Source organism: Pseudonaja textilis, chromosome 1 (assembly GCF_049901715.1).
Source record: "Pseudonaja textilis isolate UNSWEBS1 chromosome 1, rPseTex1.2, whole genome shotgun sequence".
Taxonomy (NCBI): domain Eukaryota; kingdom Metazoa; phylum Chordata; class Lepidosauria; order Squamata; family Elapidae; genus Pseudonaja; species Pseudonaja textilis.
The window spans coordinates 291,893,939-291,914,621 of record NC_141990.1 but is presented as its reverse complement, the minus strand read 5'-3'; the positions used below and the strand labels follow the sequence as shown (position 1 = coordinate 291,914,621).

The 20,683-nt window shown below is 33.4% G+C and overlaps 1 protein-coding gene across 5 annotated transcripts in view; it reads left to right on the top strand.

The window, feature by feature from the left end:
* The window catches only part of RPS6KA5 (ribosomal protein S6 kinase A5), a 48,129-nt gene that overhangs the window by 17,963 nt on the left and 9,483 nt on the right, over positions 1-20,683 (top strand). For all 5 annotated transcript variants that reach the window (XM_087922092.1, XM_026713021.2, XM_026713029.2 and 2 more), the window contains 6 exons: positions 3,005-3,130; positions 3,767-3,900; positions 14,559-14,652; positions 16,313-16,483; positions 18,595-18,786; positions 20,124-20,283. In XM_087922092.1, the coding sequence (XP_087778218.1) occupies positions 3,005-3,130; positions 3,767-3,900; positions 14,559-14,652; positions 16,313-16,483; positions 18,595-18,786; positions 20,124-20,283 (877 nt within the window). The remainder of the gene's footprint in view (positions 1-3,004; positions 3,131-3,766; positions 3,901-14,558; positions 14,653-16,312; positions 16,484-18,594; positions 18,787-20,123; positions 20,284-20,683) is intronic.

Here is a 20,683-nt window from a genome sequence, read left to right as displayed (position 1 = left end):
GGCCTGGTTAATGCACTAGGGAGATTCCATGATTCTCGGGGGAAGGAAAATTATTTTGCTTTCCTTGTGGTTGGTGTTGTTTTGCTTGCAGAGAGGATGAACGGGGGGATATAAGATGAAATTGCAACAAGACAGTTGTGGAAAGAAAACAGGTAGCAGACTGAACATAGGAATGCTTGAAGAATAGAGCAGAAAAAGCTGGGGAAGTATAAATTATCATCTGTCATTGGCATATGAGGGTTTGGGGAAAGGTAATAAAAATTGTTTAGAGATAGAAAGTAAAAGATAATAGCAAGATAAAGGAAATATCCAGAAATGCTAGTTGGACTTGAAAAGCATATTGCTTATAAGTGCCAGACTTGAAAAGCATATTGTTTGTAAGGGATAGAGTAGCTGTAGAAACACCATCCAGCTCTTTTTTAAAACAAATGCTTGTAGTTCTAGGCCATATTTGATAGCTCTAAGAATCTAATTGTGAAGTTCATTGGAAAAAACCATAATACCATATCCACAAAGTAAAAAAAAAATAGATAGAATATAAAATACTGTATATAAATATATTTATATATTATATGTAAATAAATATAAAATATAAAATAATCTTAAGCCATTACTGTATATTGGTATATTTAAATATACTATACCTTTCTTTTTAGATATAATTGTTGCAAAACATGCAAATCAATCTGGTTTATTTAGAATTAATAAACTGAAATGAGTATATCAAGATTAAGTCAATACAGGTAGTCTTTGATTTACAAGAGTTCATTTAGTGACCGTTTCAATGGCATTGAAAAAAACCTATGACCATTTTTCACACTTAACGACCATTGTAGCATCCTGTGATCACATGATCAAAATTCAGACACTTGGCAACTAACTTGTTAAGCCAAATTCACTTAACAACTTATTAACATAACTGCAATGATTCATTTAACAACTGTGGCAAGAAAGGTTGTAAAATGGGACAAAATTCACTTCACTGTCTCTCATCAACAAAAATTGTGGGCTCACTTGTCATAAGTCAAGGAATACCTATAATAAAAACTTAAAACAAACCACGAGTTTCCTCTCTGGTTTCTGTCTGTTAAAAGTAGTTCTTGTCCCAAGTTAGTACTGTGTAATACAAGTGGCAAAACAATAAATCATGGGTAGATGGTATACCATTGCCTTGACTTGGGAATGGGGTAGTGGACACCTGATTGTATTCTAAAGCCCTTCCAGACAACAGTGAAATCTCAGTACTATGATTATATGATTCCAACTCCTATAACAGAATTAGGGGTTGCGATCATCCTTGTGACAGTACTATTGCAACTGATGAAGAGTCATTTCAAAAGAATAAATATATTGCTGCTTTGTGCATCAGGAAACTGTACATTCCCATTGAAGAGAATTCTTACTTTACCCGGGTTCCAGCTTCTGATCTCTCCTTTAGCAACATGCTGGTATGGTTAGGAAAGATGTCCAAATGCAAAACTGGTCATTCACCAATATTAGTACGATAGAGTCCTCTGCATGAGGCATATGAAACCAGGAAGACCACCAAGAAGCTACAAGGTGTAAAGAACACATTGTCAGATAATGGCCAGTCTCTAAGGGTATCACTTTGGGGGAAGATGATGGGGCTTTTAGCCCAGGGAGCCCTGGAAGAAGCAGTCTTTATGGATCCTTTTTAGTTGTGTTTCAGACTCAACTGTAATACTGAGACAGGATTGATTGTATTGCAGATAATACAAGTAGGAAAGGGGTGGCATGACAGTCCTGGTTCTTCCTGATATCTTAGCGGCTTTCAATTGCCTTTCATGAACACACTGAAATTTGTGCATGGGATAATGAACTGTGTTATTGGCCAGGTTAAAGTAAGCAAGTAAGCACTAATTAGTTAATATTTCTCTATGCACACGTTTTGCCAAAAGTTAGACACTGAAATAAATTGATTGGGCATATTCTCCATATGCCTTCTCCAGCAAAATTTATCCCTTTTGAATTCAATAAATTGTGATTTTATTTTTAAATATAACAAGTTCATACCATGATTATGAAATGACTTCTTCAAATGAAATATATACCATAGATTAGGATTAAGACAATACACTAGCTTGCAGATAATCTAAAAATGGAAGTGATTGCTTTTTATTTCTGTTCATGTTATTTGTCAAAAAGGAAAGTGGAAATAGCAGGACTCTGGAGGCACTAGAGTTCTTCCTGATATAAGATGATTAATTTGGATATTGTCAGTTAAAACCAAACATCTATTTTGAAAAGCATTTCAGCTTGCTATCTCTCCTGAAAAATTGATGCTACCTGTTCTGATTAATCAAGCTTGGCTGCTTCCTTTCAAGTCTTGGCCATTTGGAACATACATTTCCACCCAGTTTCATTATTTTGCAAATGCTATTCTTTGAACCAGCAGCTATATAAATATTTAACTATTTAGATCAGGGGTGTCAAACTGGTGGCCTACGGGCCGGATGCATCAAGCACAAGCCACACCCACCCCAGCTCCGTGAAGGGAGAAAACATCACAGAACATCATGCGATGGCACGTGACATGCCGAGTTTGACACCCATGATTTAGATCAATTTTATTCTATTTAGTTATACTGTACAGGTTTAATCTAGTAGCAGTCATTTGCAAACTCTCCTCATAAAATAAATTGTAGAATAAATTGATGCTAATAGTATTTAGTTCCTTTACTTCCAAAAGAAGTAATTACTTGCATTGTAACAGGCTGTCTGAAGACACATATATAAATACAGTACATTTGGATGCACAGTCTAATATTTTAAAATTTTATGTATCAGAAGATAATGTCTTTCAAACAAGCTTTTATTACTCTACTATGTTTATATAAAGTTGTATGATTTCCTTCAACAGAGTGGAGTGTTCAACACAGTGATCATTGTAATTTTTTATCAAGTATGATTAACCTAATATTGACATTAGGGCTAAATTAGATAATTTAAAATTTTGCACATAATTAATGTTTGTTTTCCTTAGGGATATTCTTTTGTTGCCCCTTCTATCTTATTCAAACACAATGCGGCCATCATGGATCCAGTTTATTTTCTGACAAAACATAACCAACCTGGAGTTACAAATATTGCGAGAAGTGCTATGATGAAGGTAATCATAACCATTAACCATTCAAACATATAAAATAATTCTCTAGTACATAATATATTTTAATGTGAAATATAAAACTAAATAGTTTTCTTTGCTGTGTATACAAGAATATCTTATAATTTGGGCTTCTTCTGCTAATAACCTAGTTTGCAATAGAATTTTTTTTTAAAAAAAATAGCAGTAGAACTCTTATATCTTGCTTGTTAGCTGACATTTGACATGGGTGCATGTAGTTAGCTGATGTAAGGCATAGAAATAAGCTTTATCCAGGTATACCAGGGAAATTCTTACATGCATGTTTTCATACCACTTAGAATAACCTAAGTACAGAAAGCTCTACAGATTTGCCTTTATTTTTGAATGACTACAGAAACATGCACATTATATAAATAGTATATATACACAGTAATATAAACAGTGTCATGGGCATACATGGACACAGTAATATACCTGCCTCTGCTAATACTTCTTGAAGCACTGATGAATAGACAACTTGTTAATAAACATATTTTCTTTTAGCCCAAACTATCTGGTAGTGAAGTTCCTTTTGCCCATCACATTTAAGTGTATATGCTTACTGTTGTCTACTTTTTATTTTATTAGGTAACTGTTAATAAATAAAATATTTCATTTCAGGACTCTCCATTTTATCTCCACTACGAGCTGGACTTAAAAGAAAAACCACTGGGAGAAGGAAGCTTTTCCATCTGTCGAAAATGCCTACACAAAAAAACTAGACGTGAATATGCTGTAAAAATAATCAGTAAAAGGTATAAAAATAACCAATTATTTATTTTAAAAAATAAAATAAAATTAATGTAATGTTAATTTCTTTGAAACCATGCAATTTAAATATTCTCTGAAAAGATTAAGCTATACAAGAAAACAGGATAGGACAGTAGCAAAATTAAAATGGAAAAGCTTTGGATGAAAGCCTGAAGAAACTGAATCATAATTTTACAGTAAAAAGTCTAGGAAAATAAGAAACTTGCTAAAAAAAACATACACACAGTGGCTAGAAAAGCCCTCCTGGGAAAGTGCTACATTCTCTTTCCTTTTCTTATCTCATTTGTTAAACTTCTGATCTCCTATTTCTTACTTCCTTTCTAAACTTTTCTTATTTAAAAGGGAGTAGGATGATGCTTATGTTTGTATATCTATATCTTCATTCAAGCTGCCATTCACCTCCATTCTGAGGTTAGTGGCATCTGAAGGAGAATCTCAAATTATTTTACTTAGTTAAAAAAGTAAATGCTTTAAAAGATTATGCTTAGTTGAAACAAACAACTGTCTTACATAAAAATATTGAAACATTTTAAATACTTATCACCTTTTTTAAAAATATTTTTTTATTCAATGTTTCAACAATTAAAAATAATTTAATTTATTTAATTTATTAATTTTTTAAAAATTACACATTTTGCAACCATACTATAGCAGTGTTTACATTTGTAAATATCCTCTATTACTGTGTTATCCATCTCTATATTTAATTCTTCATTCTTCATCATTCTAAGCATTTTATACATATATAAATTTATACATATATACATTTATTTACACATAAACCTTATTACTTTGTTTCCTCATATAACATCATTTGACGCCTTTGCGCCTTTTCTTTGTCCATTTGTACCAAATATCCCATATCTTATAGTATTCTCCTTCTTCCTTATTTTTCAATAGCTTCGTCTATCTGTCCATCTCAGCACATTTGTATGTCTTATTAATTATTGCGATTTCTGAGGTAGTCTGTTTCCAATTTTGGGCGAAGGAAATTCTAGCAGCAGCTTTAATATGGAGCATTAGATATTGGTGTTTTTTGTTCAGACTCTGCTTTAACAGGAAGATTTCTGGTTTGAGTTTGATTCTCTGTTCCGTTAACTCCTCTAATCAGGATTTAATTTTAAGTCAGGATCTCCGTGCTTGAGGACACGTCCACCACATGTGAAAATACGTTCCTTGACTATGGTTACATCTCCAGCATTTGGCTGTCATATTTGGGAACATTTTAGCTATTCTCACTGTGGGAAGGTGCCGACAATAAAACATTTTATGTAAGTTCTCTTTGTAGGAGACCAACAATGTTAGCTTATAATTTACTTGCCAAATGCATTCCCACTGTTCCAAATCAATGCTGTGGTCCAAATTTTTAGCCCAAGTTATCATATTTTCTTTAACAGTTTCTTCTTCCATTTTTTTTTTTTTTTTTTTTTATAAATTTTTATTATTTTTTTAACATAAAAAACACAACAACAAAACATAAAAGTATCAGCTCCCCCATATTTTTGTACACACAGTAAGTCGGTTGGTCCATCGGTTTTGTGCATTCACCTCATAGTCACAATTACAGTTACTTTATATAATACTCTTATCAATACAAATTTATAAATCCTAGTATCGCTATTAAAGAAAAAAAAAAAAAATTGACTAAACTTTTATTCGGTCATGCCTTTATGAGATAACTATATTTTAAATATTTTATTCTAAAACAAATCTTATAATCATACCAATTCTATCCCAAATATGAAAAAGAAAGAAACAAAGAAAACTATTATATAGATATAGTATCAAAAACCAATAAAAGGAAAGGGAAAATAAAGTCATTATTATTCCTTATTATCTAACTTTTATATTTTAATATTTCATCATTCAACCATTGATAGAAAAGATCCCAAACTAAATAAAATTGTTTATCTTCTTGCTCTCTAATTTCAAAAGTCAATCTACTCATCTCAGCACATTCCAAAATTTTCTTTACAACTTCTTCTTGCAATGGAATTTTCTCATTTTTCCAATTTTTGCAAATACAATCCTAGCAGCAGTCAATACATTTACAATCAAATATTTCAACTCTTTACTATAAGTATCTGGTAGTATTCCCAATAGAAAAACTCCGGTTTCAAGTCTATATGCTTCTTTGTCATTTTTCCAGCCACATGTGGATTTTAGTCCAATATTTTCTAGCATCCTCTGCAAGTCCACCACATGTGATAGTATGAACCAGGTTTCTGATGACATTTCCAGCATTTTTCGGATTTGTTCTTGAACATTCTTGCTATCCTTGTCGGGGAAAATGCCACCTGTAAAACATCTTATACAAGTTTTCTTTATAGGCTGTAGACATTGTCATTTTATAATTTTGCGACCATAATTTCTGCCATTTCTCTAAATCAATCCCATATCCAAAATTCCTCCCCCACGCAATCATAGTTTCTTTAACTTGTTCTTCCTCAAGCTTAATTTGCAATAAATAACCATACAATTTTTAATCACCTTTTCATCAGTACCCATCAAAATCTTATCCAAGTCAGTTTGCTTATCATAAAATCCTCTGCTTTGGAATCCTCATAGTACTTTGAATGTATTTGCAAATATGAAAACCAATTCATCTGTATACCTTGTTCTTCCAATTTTTGCATCGATTTAAGTTCACCCTTTTCATCTAATAATTCCCCATAGTTAACTGTTTGTTCCTTTTATAAATTATAGGATAAGAAAACGCTTCTATCGCCGATAACCAAACTGGAATTTTCAAATAACACTGTTTTTTTATCTTCTCCCAATTCAACCACAGAGACTCCCGTATATAATGTCTTCTAAAATACCCCTGTGTTTTAGTTCCTTGTACCATAAAAAAGCATGCCAGCCCAACAACAAATCATGACCTTCTAATGTCAACAATCTGGTTTTCCTTAATGTTATCCATTCTTTAACCCACGTCAAGTTTGCAGCTTGGTAGTACAACTCCCAATTAGGCAGACCAAACCCTCCTCTAAATCTAGCATCCTGTAAAAGCTTTAACTTTATTCTTGCTTTCTTGCCTTGCCATATATACTTCAAAACAATTTTATTTAAATCCTCAAAATATTCTTTTCCAAGCCTAATTGGTATTGTTTGAAACAAAAATAAGACTCTGGGTAAAATGTTCATCTTGATTGTTGAAATCCTTCCTATTAATGACAATTGTAAGTTCTCCCATTTTTCAAATCTTGAGCTATCTGTTGTTTAAGTTTAATATAATTATTCTCCTTCAATGTACTACATCTTGATGTCAAATATATCCCCAGATACTTAACCTTGTTTGTAACTTGAATTTTTAACAGTTCTGCCAACTCTTCCCTTTGTTTCAGCAACATATTCTTTGACAAAATCTTTGTTTTATCTCTATTTATTTTCAAACCAGCCACCTCCCCATAGACCTCTATCTTTTCCAACAGTTTCGAGGCTGTTTCTATAGGGTCTTCCAAGATAAAGACTAGGTCATCTGCAAAGGCTTGTAGTTTAAATTCTTCCTTTTAATTTTCATTCCTTTTATAGTTTTATCTTCTCTGATATTTCTATTCAACACTTCCAAAGTCAATACAAATATCAAGGGAGAAAGAGGACAACCTTGTCTTGTGCCTTTTCTTATATTAATAGGATCTGTAAATTCTCCCTCCATCATTACCTTAGCTGTTTGTTCATTATAAATTGCTTCTATTGCCTGAATAAATCTTCTAGCAAAGCCCATCTGTTCCATTAAAAGTAACATAAATTTCCAATTCACGTTATCAAATGCCTTTTGAGCATCTAAAAATATCAAAGCCATTTGCTTTTCAGGATGCGCCTCATAGTATTCCAGGGTGTCCAGAATTACTCTCATATTGTCTCTGATTTGTCGCTTTGGCAAAAACCCATTTTGGTCTGGGTGGATAAAGTTATTCAAGTACTTTTTAAGTCTTTCTGCTAATATTGAAGCAAAAATTTTATAATCTGCATTTAGTAAAGAAATCGGTCTATAATTCTTGATTTGCAGTAGGTCCGCCTCCTCTTTTGGAATAAGTGTAATGTAAGCCTCTGACCATGTTTTAGGTATCATCTTTTTAACATAACTTCATTCATAACTTCTAACAGTGGAAAACACAGTGATTCTTGAAAGATTTTATAAAATTCTACAGGAAACCCGTCTGGACCTGGTGCCTTTCCATTATTTTGTTTCTTAAGTGCTTGACTTAACTCCATCATTGTTATATTACTTTCTAGCATTTCTTCAATCTCTTTAGGTATCTTAGGTAGATTTGCATTCTGCAGGTATTGTTTAACTTTCTCCTCATCAATGTCTTCTTTCTTATACAAATGCTTATAAAAATCATAAATAATCTCTTTTTTTCTTTGCTGCCATAACAAATTTTACCTTGGTCGTCTATTAACTGCGGTATTTCCTCGACTCTTTCTCCTTTCTCAATTTGTATGCTAGCCATCTACCTGGCTTATTTGCATCCTCAAAATAATTCTGTTTAGCATTCCTAATTTTCTGTGCCAGTTCTTCTTTCTCTATTAAGTCCATTTTATGTTTAGTTATATCCAGTTTCATTTTAACATCTTTTCTGTGTGGCATTTTCTGTAATTCTTTTTCAAGTCCCTTATATTCATCATCCAAGGCTTTAAGAGTTCGCCTTTTCCTGTTATTCTTTTTCTTGTATAGTCTATTATCAAGCCTCTAACATAGGCCTTCATTGTGTCCCAAACATTCTGTATTGAGGTGTCTTCTTTTCTGTTCTCTTTAAAGAAGAAGGCCAATTCTTTCTCCATCCATTGTATAAATTCCTTATCCTTTAAAATAGAATTATTTAATGTCCATCTCGATCTTTTCCTTTGTCCATTCCATTCAATTGTCAATGGGTTATGGTCAGCCCAAGTACTTGTTTCAATATTTACTTCTTGAATACTAGACATTAAATCTGTTGAGATCCAAATCATATCCAGTCTGGACCATGATAGATGCCTATTTGAATAGAACGTAAATTGCTTAGATTTATCATTTCTTTCTCTCCATATGTCTTTTAAAGTTAATTCATCTATCATTTTAAAAAGGATTTAGGAAGAGTTTTCCTGTTATGCTTTACTGTTGTTGCAATATAGTCAAGTCTATTATCCACAATTCCATTAAAGTCTCCCATCATAATTACATTAGCATAGTCAAGTTCGGCAGTCTTAGTATGTAATTTTCTATAGAATTCTTCCTGTTTATCATTCGGTGCATAAATTGCAATCAAAAGTATCTTTCTATTATTGTCCATTATTTCTACCATTAATATTCTCCCATCATCATCTGTATAAATCATTTTTGCTGGAATGGCCTCTTTAATATATAAAACCACCCCTCTTTTCTTGGATTGTGTCAAAGAGGTAAACAATTTCCCTAATTTTGGTTGTAATAACAATTGTTCATGTTGCTTTTTAATATGAACTTCTTGTAAACAAATTATGTCGAACCTTAATTTCATTAATTTATGAAAAATCTTCCTTCTCTTAGCAGCTGAATTCAGTCCATTTATATTCATTGTAATCAATTTTTTCTCTTCCATAATTATGTTTTATATTTAGATTTAACCACTCTCGTGGGTCTTGCCTCACGTTGATCTTTAATATCCACTTGTCCACCTACTGCACCTTCTTCTTTTCCAACCTCCATTTGTTCCTCTTGGGATTCAATTGATGGGACCTCCTTTCCTGCTCCTCCTTCTCTGCCTCCAAAAACCTCTGCACAAAACAGTTCTGCTTTCTCAATTGAATCAATTCTATGTCTCTGTTCCTGCCACGTAAACATCAATCCTTCTGGAATCAACCACCTGTAAGACACCTCTTTTTCCAATAACTTTTAGTCAGGAATCGGTATTCTCTTCTCATCTCTCTCACTCTTCTAGGTATTTGTTTTAAAACCAAAATTTCTTTACTTTTGTATTTCAGTGGCTTCTCTCTTGCTACTTGCAATATTTGTGTCTTCAAAGATTTTTAATAAATCTAATATGAACTTCTCTGGGTAGGTTATTTCTCATCGCATATCTTGTAAAACTCGATATATCTCATCAATTCCATCCATCATCTTCTCTTCTGTTATCTCGAGCGCCTCCGCCAGAATTCCTACCATTATCGCAACCAAATCTTGTCCTTTTTCTTCTTCTATATTTTGGAATCTAAGATAAAATTCTGATCTATCCAACTCCCACTTCAACATCTCACTTTTTCTTGTTCAATCGCTGTTAATCTATTGTCGATATTTCCAATTTTCTCCTCTCTTTGTTTGCCTCCCTCTTCAACATTTTGGAGTCTCTCTTCATATTTTTCCATCATCTGTTCCATCCTACCTGTTCTTTGTTCAATAGTATCCATTTTTACCTTAAGATCTTGAATTCCTTGCATAATCATCTGGAAGGATACTCTTTCTTGTTCTTTTTCTTTCTCTTTATCTTGCTTTAACAATGTCTGAATTGAACGCTGTCCAGATGGTGGGGAGGCAGAAGCAGACATAGAGGCACCGAAGATATAAATTTCTTACTCATTTTAAGTGGTTCCAACTCTTCAAGTTTTTCAAATTTTTATCCACAAAAAAAAGAAAAAATATGAAATTATAATCCAAGGTAAAAGGCCAACAATAAAAAAGCCAAAAGTGAGAGAAAAAAAAAAAAAAAAAAAAATTCTTCAAATTCTTCCTGACCTTAGTCCAATAAAAAAGAAAAAAAAACATAAAAAAAGTAACAGTAAAAATAAAAACTCAATAATAATAATAAACAAGACAAAGCCAAAAAGGAAGAAGGGAAGAAGAAAAAGAGAAAAAACAAAAAACAAAACAAAAACCAAGAAAAATAAGTTTCTTCAGATTCCACACCTTAGTCCAGCCAGAAAAAAATAAAAAAGAAAAAAGAAAAAACCTCAATTGAAAAAAGGAAAAAGAAATAGTCCGCTGATGTACATTAAAAAAAAAAGGAAAAAAGAGAAAACAGGATCCAAATAGGCAAAAGAAAAAATAAAATCAGTTAAATCAAAATAAAATATAAGTAGAAAAAAGAAATTCAGAGGCTTCCCTTTGCAAATAAATCAAGCTTAAAAGTAAGGACCTTGATGTTAGTGAAGGGGTTGGCAGAACTCAAAAACAACAACAACACTGCATATCCAAGGCTCTAATTATAACTCCCTTCTCTTTCCCACAAGCTTCAAAGCTGAGCCATGTATATCCAGAAAGACACCTGTAATAATATTCCACAAAGTGCTTTCCTCTATCTTATCAGGGGATGTCCTTGAGAAGAAGAGTCTATTTTTTTATTTTTTTTAAAATATTTCCGAGCCTCTAGGTGGCAGTGTTACGAAGTATCATAGTTCTCACTTTCCCCCCTCCTCTCTTAAGGGAAAGCCAGCTTGCAATACACAAAACAGAAACCGAAAAATCAAACAAAATCAAGAGAAGCCTCTAGCCCAGAAAAAAAAAATAAAAAGTCCAGAAGAAGAATAAAACATATGAATATATAGAAAAAGAAAACAGTCCAGTTATCCAATAAATAACAATAGAGTCCGGAAGCAAAGAAAAGAAAAAAATGGATTCTCTCTTTGACGTTTCCCTAAAAAACGCCGCTAAATCAATTTTGTCAAAAAACAAAACAAAAATCACACAGGTTTCTTCAGATAATTAGAGTAAACTTTCAAAATTCAAAAATTAAAAAAAAAAAGAAGTTCTCACCCAACCGACAAACTCTTTCTCAAACTCTTTCCGTCTGGAGTCGCCCCGCCTCAGCAGCATGGGGCTGCCTCTCCGCCGCTGGCAAGAAGAGCTTCACCCGGGCTCTCCAGGGATTTTGCGGTATCCCGGAATCCTCAGGATATGCTCTTCACGATGGCTGTCCCTACGGGACAGCGTAGGTCCGTTGGACCGGCCAGTGGCGGAGATATCGGCTGCAATCGAGGAGCTCGATTGCAAACCGTATCGCCACGGCGCAAGCTCCTCCCATCTCCTTCCATTTTTAATCCAATAGGTAATTATATATTTTACTCATCATTTTTTTTTCCAATCCCTAAGTATGGTACTTGTTTTTCCCATCCCAAAGAAATGCATGCCAGGTCATAGCCCTCTATTTTTAGAATTCTTTTATCTGTCAGATTAATCCAATCTTTGAGCCATGTAGCTATTGCCGCCTGATAATATAGTTCAAAGTCTGGGAGTACAAATGCTCCCTTGCTTCTGCTTTCTTGCAGAATATATTTTATCCGGGCTTTTTTCTTCTGTCAAATAAATTTCACTATTTTTTTGTTTAAATCCTCAAAAAATTCCTTCCTAGCTTGACTGGCACTGTTTGGAACAAAAATAATACTTTGTGTAAAACGTTCATTTTTACAGTCGCTATCCTCCCCAGCAATGACAATTGTATCTTAACCCAATTACTTAGATCTTTTTGAATATGAAGTATTAATTTATCATAGTTGTCTTCTTTTATGGACGAACATTTTGCCATTAGCCAAATCCCAAGATATTTTACTTTTTTGGCTATCTGCATACCTAATTCATTTGATAGTTCTTCATTTTGTCTTTTGGTATAGTTTTTGGTTATTATTTTGTTTTTTTCTTTATTAATTTTGAGCCCTACCATCTTTCCAAATCCTTCTATTTCTCTTATTAGTATAGAACTTGTTTCTTTTGGATCCTCCATAATAAATACTATATCATCAGCAAAGGCTTGGAGTTTATTCTCCTCTTTTTTAATATCCTGATTTTGTCTCATCCGAATCAACAATACTTCTGCCAATAGTATATATAGTAATGGGGTTAGTGGGCATTCTTGCCTCACTCCTTTGCTGATTTCTAGACCATCCATGGTTTCTCCATTCACTATCACTTTTGCAGGTTGTACAGTATAGATTTTTTTAATGAGTCCCAAGAATTTTTTACCAAATTGTATCCTAGACAGTCGTTAAATGAGAAAACGCCAGTTTAGGTTGTCAAACGCTTTCTGGGCTCCAAGAACATAAGTGCCATTGGTTTATTTGGATGCATCTTGTAATATTCTAGGATGTCCATAATCAATCTTGTGTTGTTCTTCATCTGCCTATTGGAGAAAACCATTCTGTTTGGGATGAATGATTTCACTTAATATCTTTTTCAGTTTTTCAGACATTATCATGGCTAGAATCTTATAATCCACATTTAAGAGTGAGATTGGTCTATAGCTTTTTATTTGCTGGGGATCCGTCTGTTCTTTGTGTATAAGTGTTACGTCCATGTCTTCGGTTGGTATTTCAGCTTGTTCTAGAGCTTCATTATACAAGTCCAGCATTAATTCCTCCAATGACTCCTAAAATTCTTTATAAAACTCTGATGGTATTCCGTCTGGTCCTGGGGTTTTATTCATTTTTTGTTTCCCAATTGCATCTTTAATTTCTTTTATAGTTATTTTATTGTTTAATGAATCTTTTGCAGCATCGGATATTATAGGTAAATTCTTTTCTTTGAGGTATTGGATGATGTCTTCCTCTGGGATTTCTTCCTGGGTATACAAATTGGTTAAAAACTTTTGGGCGATGAGTTTCTTTTGATCTATCTGGGAGCATAAGCTCCTATTTTCATCTTTTAACGCTGCTATTGTTCTTTTTTCCCTGTTCCTTCTTTAACTTGTGTGACAGCCATCTCCCTGGTTTATTTGTATTCTCAAAATAGTTTTGCTTCACTAATTTAAATTTTCTGGCCATTTCTTCCTATAGATTTAAGTTTATTTCATGTTTCACCGGGTCCATTTCTCTTTTAAGTTCCTCATTACGCACATCTTTCTGCATTTCGACTTCCAAGTTTTTCAATTTGTCCTGTGTTTGTTTGTTTCTTTCTTTCTTTCTTTCTTTCTTTCTTTCTTTCTTTCTTTTTTTTCTTTCTTTTTGCAGCATACGCTATTGTTAGGCCCCTTACATAAGCCTTTGTTGTATTCCATAAATTTGGCACTGTTGTCTGCTCTTTCAAATTGATACTTAAGTACTTATCAACTTATTTGGTCATTGGTTTCACTGCCAAGCTGCTCTTGTTCTTAGGAGGTTTTCCCTAGTAAGTTACAGGGAAGAATATTCTGATTAAGTGTTCATTACTCCATGTGTTGCATTTTAAGATAGTAGAAAATAGGTTTTAGTTTTTTTGTGACTTCCCTTCAGGAAGTGATGGAGTGATGTATTCTGACACATCAGTCTTCTGTTTTGAGTACTGAACACATTTAGTTAGTGCCTACAGAGAGTCAATGTCTTCTTATTTTTATTTTTATATTTTTGGGATTAAATTATTTTTAAATATTGACCTTAGAACTGAAATTAGTACTCAGTGCAGGATCTGCCCAACAAAGAATAGACTAGAATTATACATTTCTGATAAAGACAAGAAAAAGAAACAGTTTCTACCCTCAATCATATAATGTAAAGAATAGAAAGGTACAAGTTCTTAATGTGACAAGGATCTTAGCCTTCTCTTTTGTCACAGCTTGAAAACTATTGGATGGCCATTATATTAAGATGTAGGTTTTAAAAGCACATTGTTTATATCTTAGGAAATGTTTTTAATAAAAATTTGCAGTTAATTTATAAAGATAGCATTGTAAAATCACAAGTTTCTTTTATCATAATATTCACTGACTTAATTTTTCAGGCTAGAAGTCAACACTCAGAGAGAAATTACAGCTTTAAAACTCTGTGAAGGACATCCCAATGTTGTGAAATTGCATGAAATTTATCATGATCAGGTATTATGCTTTGCTTTCTGTATTTGCTCTGCATAATCTTTAGAAAGCAAGTGAGGAAGAGTGGTATGATTATTAGAAACATGCTACGGTAAATGAAAATGAACACAAATAAAACAGTATATTGAAGATTTTTAGTGTTAGTTTTTTCTAATACAAGCTATGGAATGTTTTAACTTTCAAAACTTTCATTTCATCTCTTCAGTTAAATTAATAATTGTTCTATGTTGTGTTGGGAAACACTAATAGACTCTGCCAGAACAGCTACTATGTTAAGAAATAAATATATTCAGTGGTGGGATTAGAATAACTTAACAACCAGTTCTCTGGCTGGGTAGATGTGACCGGTTGGTCATGTGACTGGGTGGGTAACATCGCTCATCACACCCAGCCCCGCCTCTCGGCCACTCATCTCAAAGGCAGAGGTAGGATTCAGCCGGTTGGGGCTAATACCATCACTGGCTGGCCCTGCCCTGCCCATTTTTCAGCCTGCTTTTGGGGCATTTGCAAGCTGTTTTTTAGGCTGTTTTCAGAATATTTTTGGCCATTCAATGGCCTGAAAACTGCCAACAAAACCCAAAAAACACAAGAGGGATTTTTATTTCACTTTTTGTCCTGAAGAATTGCCTGAAAAACGCCCCAAAATGGCCCCAAAACAGGCTGAAAACTGGCCAAAAAAGGCTGAAAAATGGCCCTAAAAACAGGCCAAAAAACGAGCAGGTGCAGGGCCAGCCAGTGGTGGGATTTGCCAGGTCACCGAACTGCGTAGAATCTTAACAACCAGTTTGCCTGAAGCAGTGCAAACTGGCAGGAGCCCACCTCTGTATTTATTATAGTGTAAAGCTACTGTGATCAACACTTTACTTGTTGGAGAGAAGCCAGCTAGTTTCAGTCAGATGAAAGGGCGTCAGCCAGTATAAATTCAACCCCTTTCTCAATTCTGAATAGAAATATTCTGGTATTTAGCAGTGTGGTGCTACCTTTTTCATCCTAGTTATTGAAGACCTGTGAAATAAAAATCCCTCTTCTGTTTTCAGAGGGGAAAAATGTTCTAATCCATTTTAAATGATCTTGAAGGGAAACAAGGAAAAATTAAATATCAGTATTGAGGTAACTTTTAGCCTTTGGCTGCATCCAATGAAATAATTATAGGAGGATCTACTTTAGTATTATTTAAACTACAGGGTTTATATTATAATACTAAATACTAAATAATACTATTTATAATACTAAACTAATCTCAAAATATTAACCTTTTATCTAGAACAACAAAGTGATGTTTAATCAGGATGTACTTCATTCCAGGGTTAGTTAGCAAATAACCAAATCATATCAAATTCTTAGTTGTTGGAACTCAGAGTATAGAATCCTGTGGTATGTGATGAGACATTTACTTGCTATTGAGATTTTGATTTTGGAGCTAAGCTGCTAGAACAAATTTTGTGGGTTCTTCTGAACCGCAGGAGAGTGGGATAGAAGAATCATCTGTACCATTTTGATGGTGGAAGCTAATTTGATTCCTGGAAACACATTAGAACTTACCAATTGAAAGAATTTTCAAAACAGTATTGTATTTTAATTGAATAGTAAATCTGTCTAACTAATTATTTCTCTTCCTCTACATTTAGAGATACATTTTTCTAAAAATTATATTTGTTTTTAGCTCCACACATTTCTAGTAATGGAAATACTGAAAGGGGGAGAATTACTTGAACGCATCCAGAAAAAGAAGTACTTCAGTGAAACTGAAGCCAGTTATATCATGCGCAGATTAGTTTCTGCAGTGAGCCATATGCATGATGTGGGAGTAGTTCACAGAGACTTAAAACCCGAGGTATGGATTTAGGAAATGTGTGAAGCTTGTGAAGTCTGATCATTTTCACCTTTCCTCCCTTCCTTATTAATTCATTAATTCTCCTTTGTCAGTTTGTTATAGCTGTACTTTTAGTAATTTAAATAAATGAAAACATAATAAAATATTTATTAAACCATTAAGATAGGGAAAAGTTATCTATCAATAGTAAGGTAATATTTTCATATAAAATGTACCTAACCTGTGAGTTATGAGAGGTATCTTTTTAGTTAATTGCCTACTCACCTATCCTGTAATACAGGTAGTCTTCAACTAAACAATAGTTCATTTCGTGACCGTTCAAAGATACAACGGCACTGGAAAAAGTGACTGTTATGACTGTTTTTCACACTTATGACAGTTGCATCATCCCCATGGTCATGTGATCAAAATCCAGATGCTTGGCAACTGATTCATATTTATGATGGGCTCCAGTGGTGGTCATATGATCATCTATTGTGACCTTCTGACAAGCAAAGTCAGTGGAGAAGCACATTCACTTTACAACCATGTCACTAACTTAACTGCAATGATTCACTTAACAACTGTGGCAAGAAAGGTTGTAAAATGGAGCAAAATTCATTTAACAAATGTCTCATTTAGCAACATAAATTTTAGGCTCAATTTTGGTTGTAAGTTGAGAACTACCTGTAGAACTTAAGTTCTGTGTACTTGTATTAGTTTTATTTGTTAAATGGAGTGTCCATTATATATGTACTGTTTTCCAACTTAATGTTAGAACTATACAACTTACGTTCTAATTTAGTAAATTACACTTCACTGGAATAGTGGGAGGTATGGCTGAAGAGGAGAAATTGAAACACACCGTTCTCCTAATGGAATATTTCTGTACATAGAAGAAAATTATTTGAAATCATCCTAGAAGAAAAGCTATGCTTAGGCAAGGACTCACTATGGGTGTAGTGAGTAAGGAAGATGAACTTCATGGCAATATATAAGAACTGTTATTATTAGATTTTTAACCTGCCCCTTTCCCCAGTGTCTAGCAAGAGGCTGAATCATTTTTAAGTCCAAAGAAATGAGATAACATTAGAAAGACAGGGAAAGAGGTGTAATACAGGCCAATTTTATTAAAGCCAATCTCAAAGTACTTTTAGCCCTCCTATGAGTTTATTTCCTGGTCTGCTGTATAGTGCTGACGGACTAACAAATTAAATTGAAATAGAAGATACTGCTTCGAATAAACAGTTAAGTTTGTAGATCTCAGTCGTTCTTAAGAAGCTGTTAAATGTCTAATAATTTTGTATGTTTTTTTCATGCTTATTTGCACAGTGTCTCTTTTACTCATTAAAGCAGCTTTTTTCCAGCCTTCCAAATGAGCATGAAAAAAACTGATGCTGCTTTAAGAGTCATATTAACTTTTACTGAGTGCATTTTTTAAAGCTGCATTTGTTCCTGTGAAAATCTAAAAAAAAAAATAGCTAGTTTAGTGAGTAGCTGAGAAGTGCTGCACTCATGCAAGGTCTGAAGCACTTTATTAAATCATTTTTTAAGCATGCCCAGCTCTACTTTTCACTAGACTGGTGGTCCTTATTTGAAAATGGAAATTGGGACCGGGAGTTCCATCACTAAACAATGTAGTTGGAAAGTGTAGTGTCACATTACCACAAGACTTATGATGGCATTAGCAGCAGTTTCAGTTCCTGGTGTTAGCTAATTCCCATATGGCCCTGGCATCCTGTGGTCTTATTATTACCATTTGTGACTCCTTGCTGGCTTCCTCATTGACTTTGCTTAATGGAAGCTGGCAGTGAAGATTGCAAATGGCAAACACATGACAGCAGAGCACTGCACCCAAATGATGATAATGTGATACTGAAGATTACAACTATGAGGAACAGCCATAAGTGTCAGTGTTCAGTGTCATCATAACTTCAAATGGTTGCTGAATGAGTGGTGTCTGAATGATGCCTATATTGCTTTAGATTTTTTTTTTATTTTTGAAGATTAAGTTTTTAACGAAAAGATTTCCTGAGCATATAAAGTATAACAATCATTTAAAAATTATTTCAGCATTACTGGTTACAATGAGACAATTGACTCTACTTCTCCATTATTATTATTATTTTTAGAATTTATTATTCACAGATGAAAGTGATAATTCAGAAATAAAAATAATTGATTTTGGATTTGCCCGATTAAAACCTTCAGACAATCAGCCTCTTAGAACTCCATGTTTTACCCTTCATTATGCTGCTCCAGAGCTCTTAAATCATAATGGTTATGATGAATCCTGTGACCTCTGGAGTTTGGGAGTTATTTTGGTAAGCATTTTTGGCATTTTTAAAGAACTATCCAAGCATGAGTGATAACAAATATAATGGGAAAAGTTAATAGTATTTGATGTATATAAATATTCAACATTAATGTTGCGCAGAATATGAAGTTTTTCATTAGATCTTACAGAAAAGGCTAAAAAAAGTAAATTGCAATTCAATTGGTTAAAATCTACAGTTTTTATAGAAACAAAAACTGTATCCAGCAAAATTATAATTGAAAACAAGGTCAAGTATTATAAAAGTTAATCTCTTATCACATTCAGAAACGTTTAGACTGCCTAGTAAGTAAAATATCTGAAAATAATAGAATTAAATATATTTATCATAAAGAATTTACTGGGTTTTTTTTGCCTTGGTTGTTAAGAAAAATGGCAGAAACAATTCTGATTTCACTTGAATTAGATCATAAGCCTGGTGACGTATATTGATCATAGTAAATCCTTTAACTCAGTCAAATTTGTAATTGGTGATATAATCTTATTTACAGTTAAATTTGTTTTAGTATACTATGACTGGGTACAGATCTCTTGACAATAATTGAGAAGAAGTATATTTTGTCTGGATAGTCCGTTGTTACAATAATAGCAGAGGTGAACGACCAACGTCATTTTACTTAACCACTTTTTATAAAAGATGAGAGTTCAGTAGAATTGTATTCTTATGAAAAAAGGCGACTGAAACAATTATACTTTAACTTCTGTAAATGTTACTTCATTTATGCTGCAGATAATCCTTGCTTAATGGTAGATTGTGGTCAATTGTGATGTTTAAAGTTACAACAGATTCCCCCCCCCCGCCCCCCCCCCAAAAAATTCCTTTGACCCAATTTTGAAATTCTGACAACTGTACTCCCTTCATGGTAATGTGATCATGTTTTGGGCGCTTGGTAACTGGCTCTCATTTATGGCTGTTTCCAGCATCCTGTGGCCATGATTTTCCAGTTTCTAGTGATTACTTCCAGTTTCCAGCAAAAAATGGCTGTTGGCTGTAACTGATATGTTTAATGCTTACCATATATGCTTAATCACTGCAGCCTTCATTTAATGACTGCACTGTTCGCTTACCATCCACAGGAAAATAGGTTGTAAAATTAGAGTGGTTACGTTGCGACTCTCTTAATGAGTGCCACAACTTGCTATCATAATTCCAGGCTTAATTACAAAGTAGAGGACTACCTCTATGTAAAAATGAACTTTAAAATTATTAATCTACAATTTATTATTAATGCTATTTATAGTATATCTACACAAATATGATAAATAAGAATTGCATTTATCTGTAATTAATGATTTAAAACATGTCTTTTCCCCACCCCTGAAAAGTATACAATGCTTTCAGGACAAATACCCTTTCAGTCTCAAGATACCAGTATAATATGTACAAATGTTTTGGAAACAATGAAGAAAATTAAAAGAGGGGAATTTTCATTTGAAGGAGATGCTTGGAAAAATGTTTCTCAGGAAGCCAAAGATTTGATACAAGGTATATATGGATCACTGAATTATTGAGTAATTCTTAGGAGTATTAGATAGACATACAGACATTATTTTGTTCATTGACCAATTAAAATACATTCACTAAAATAAATAAAGCAGTTAACCCATAACATCAATGATTTCTTTGTAAGTGAACTTACACATAGCGCAGCAGAATTTTGCTACTTTTAGAGAGATAGATTGTCCTGGTTCTCTAACAAACAATACAAATAAAAATGATTGGAAGGGCCCCAGAAATACTGTATAAATAATAAAAGGGTAATCAGCTGGTGGTAAATGTCCATATAGGCTTGACAGTAGAAAAGAAGATGGGGGGTATTAGTAATTTAATTATTAGAAATTACTAAAATATTTGCTGAGGATAATAGCACAATATGTATAAATTA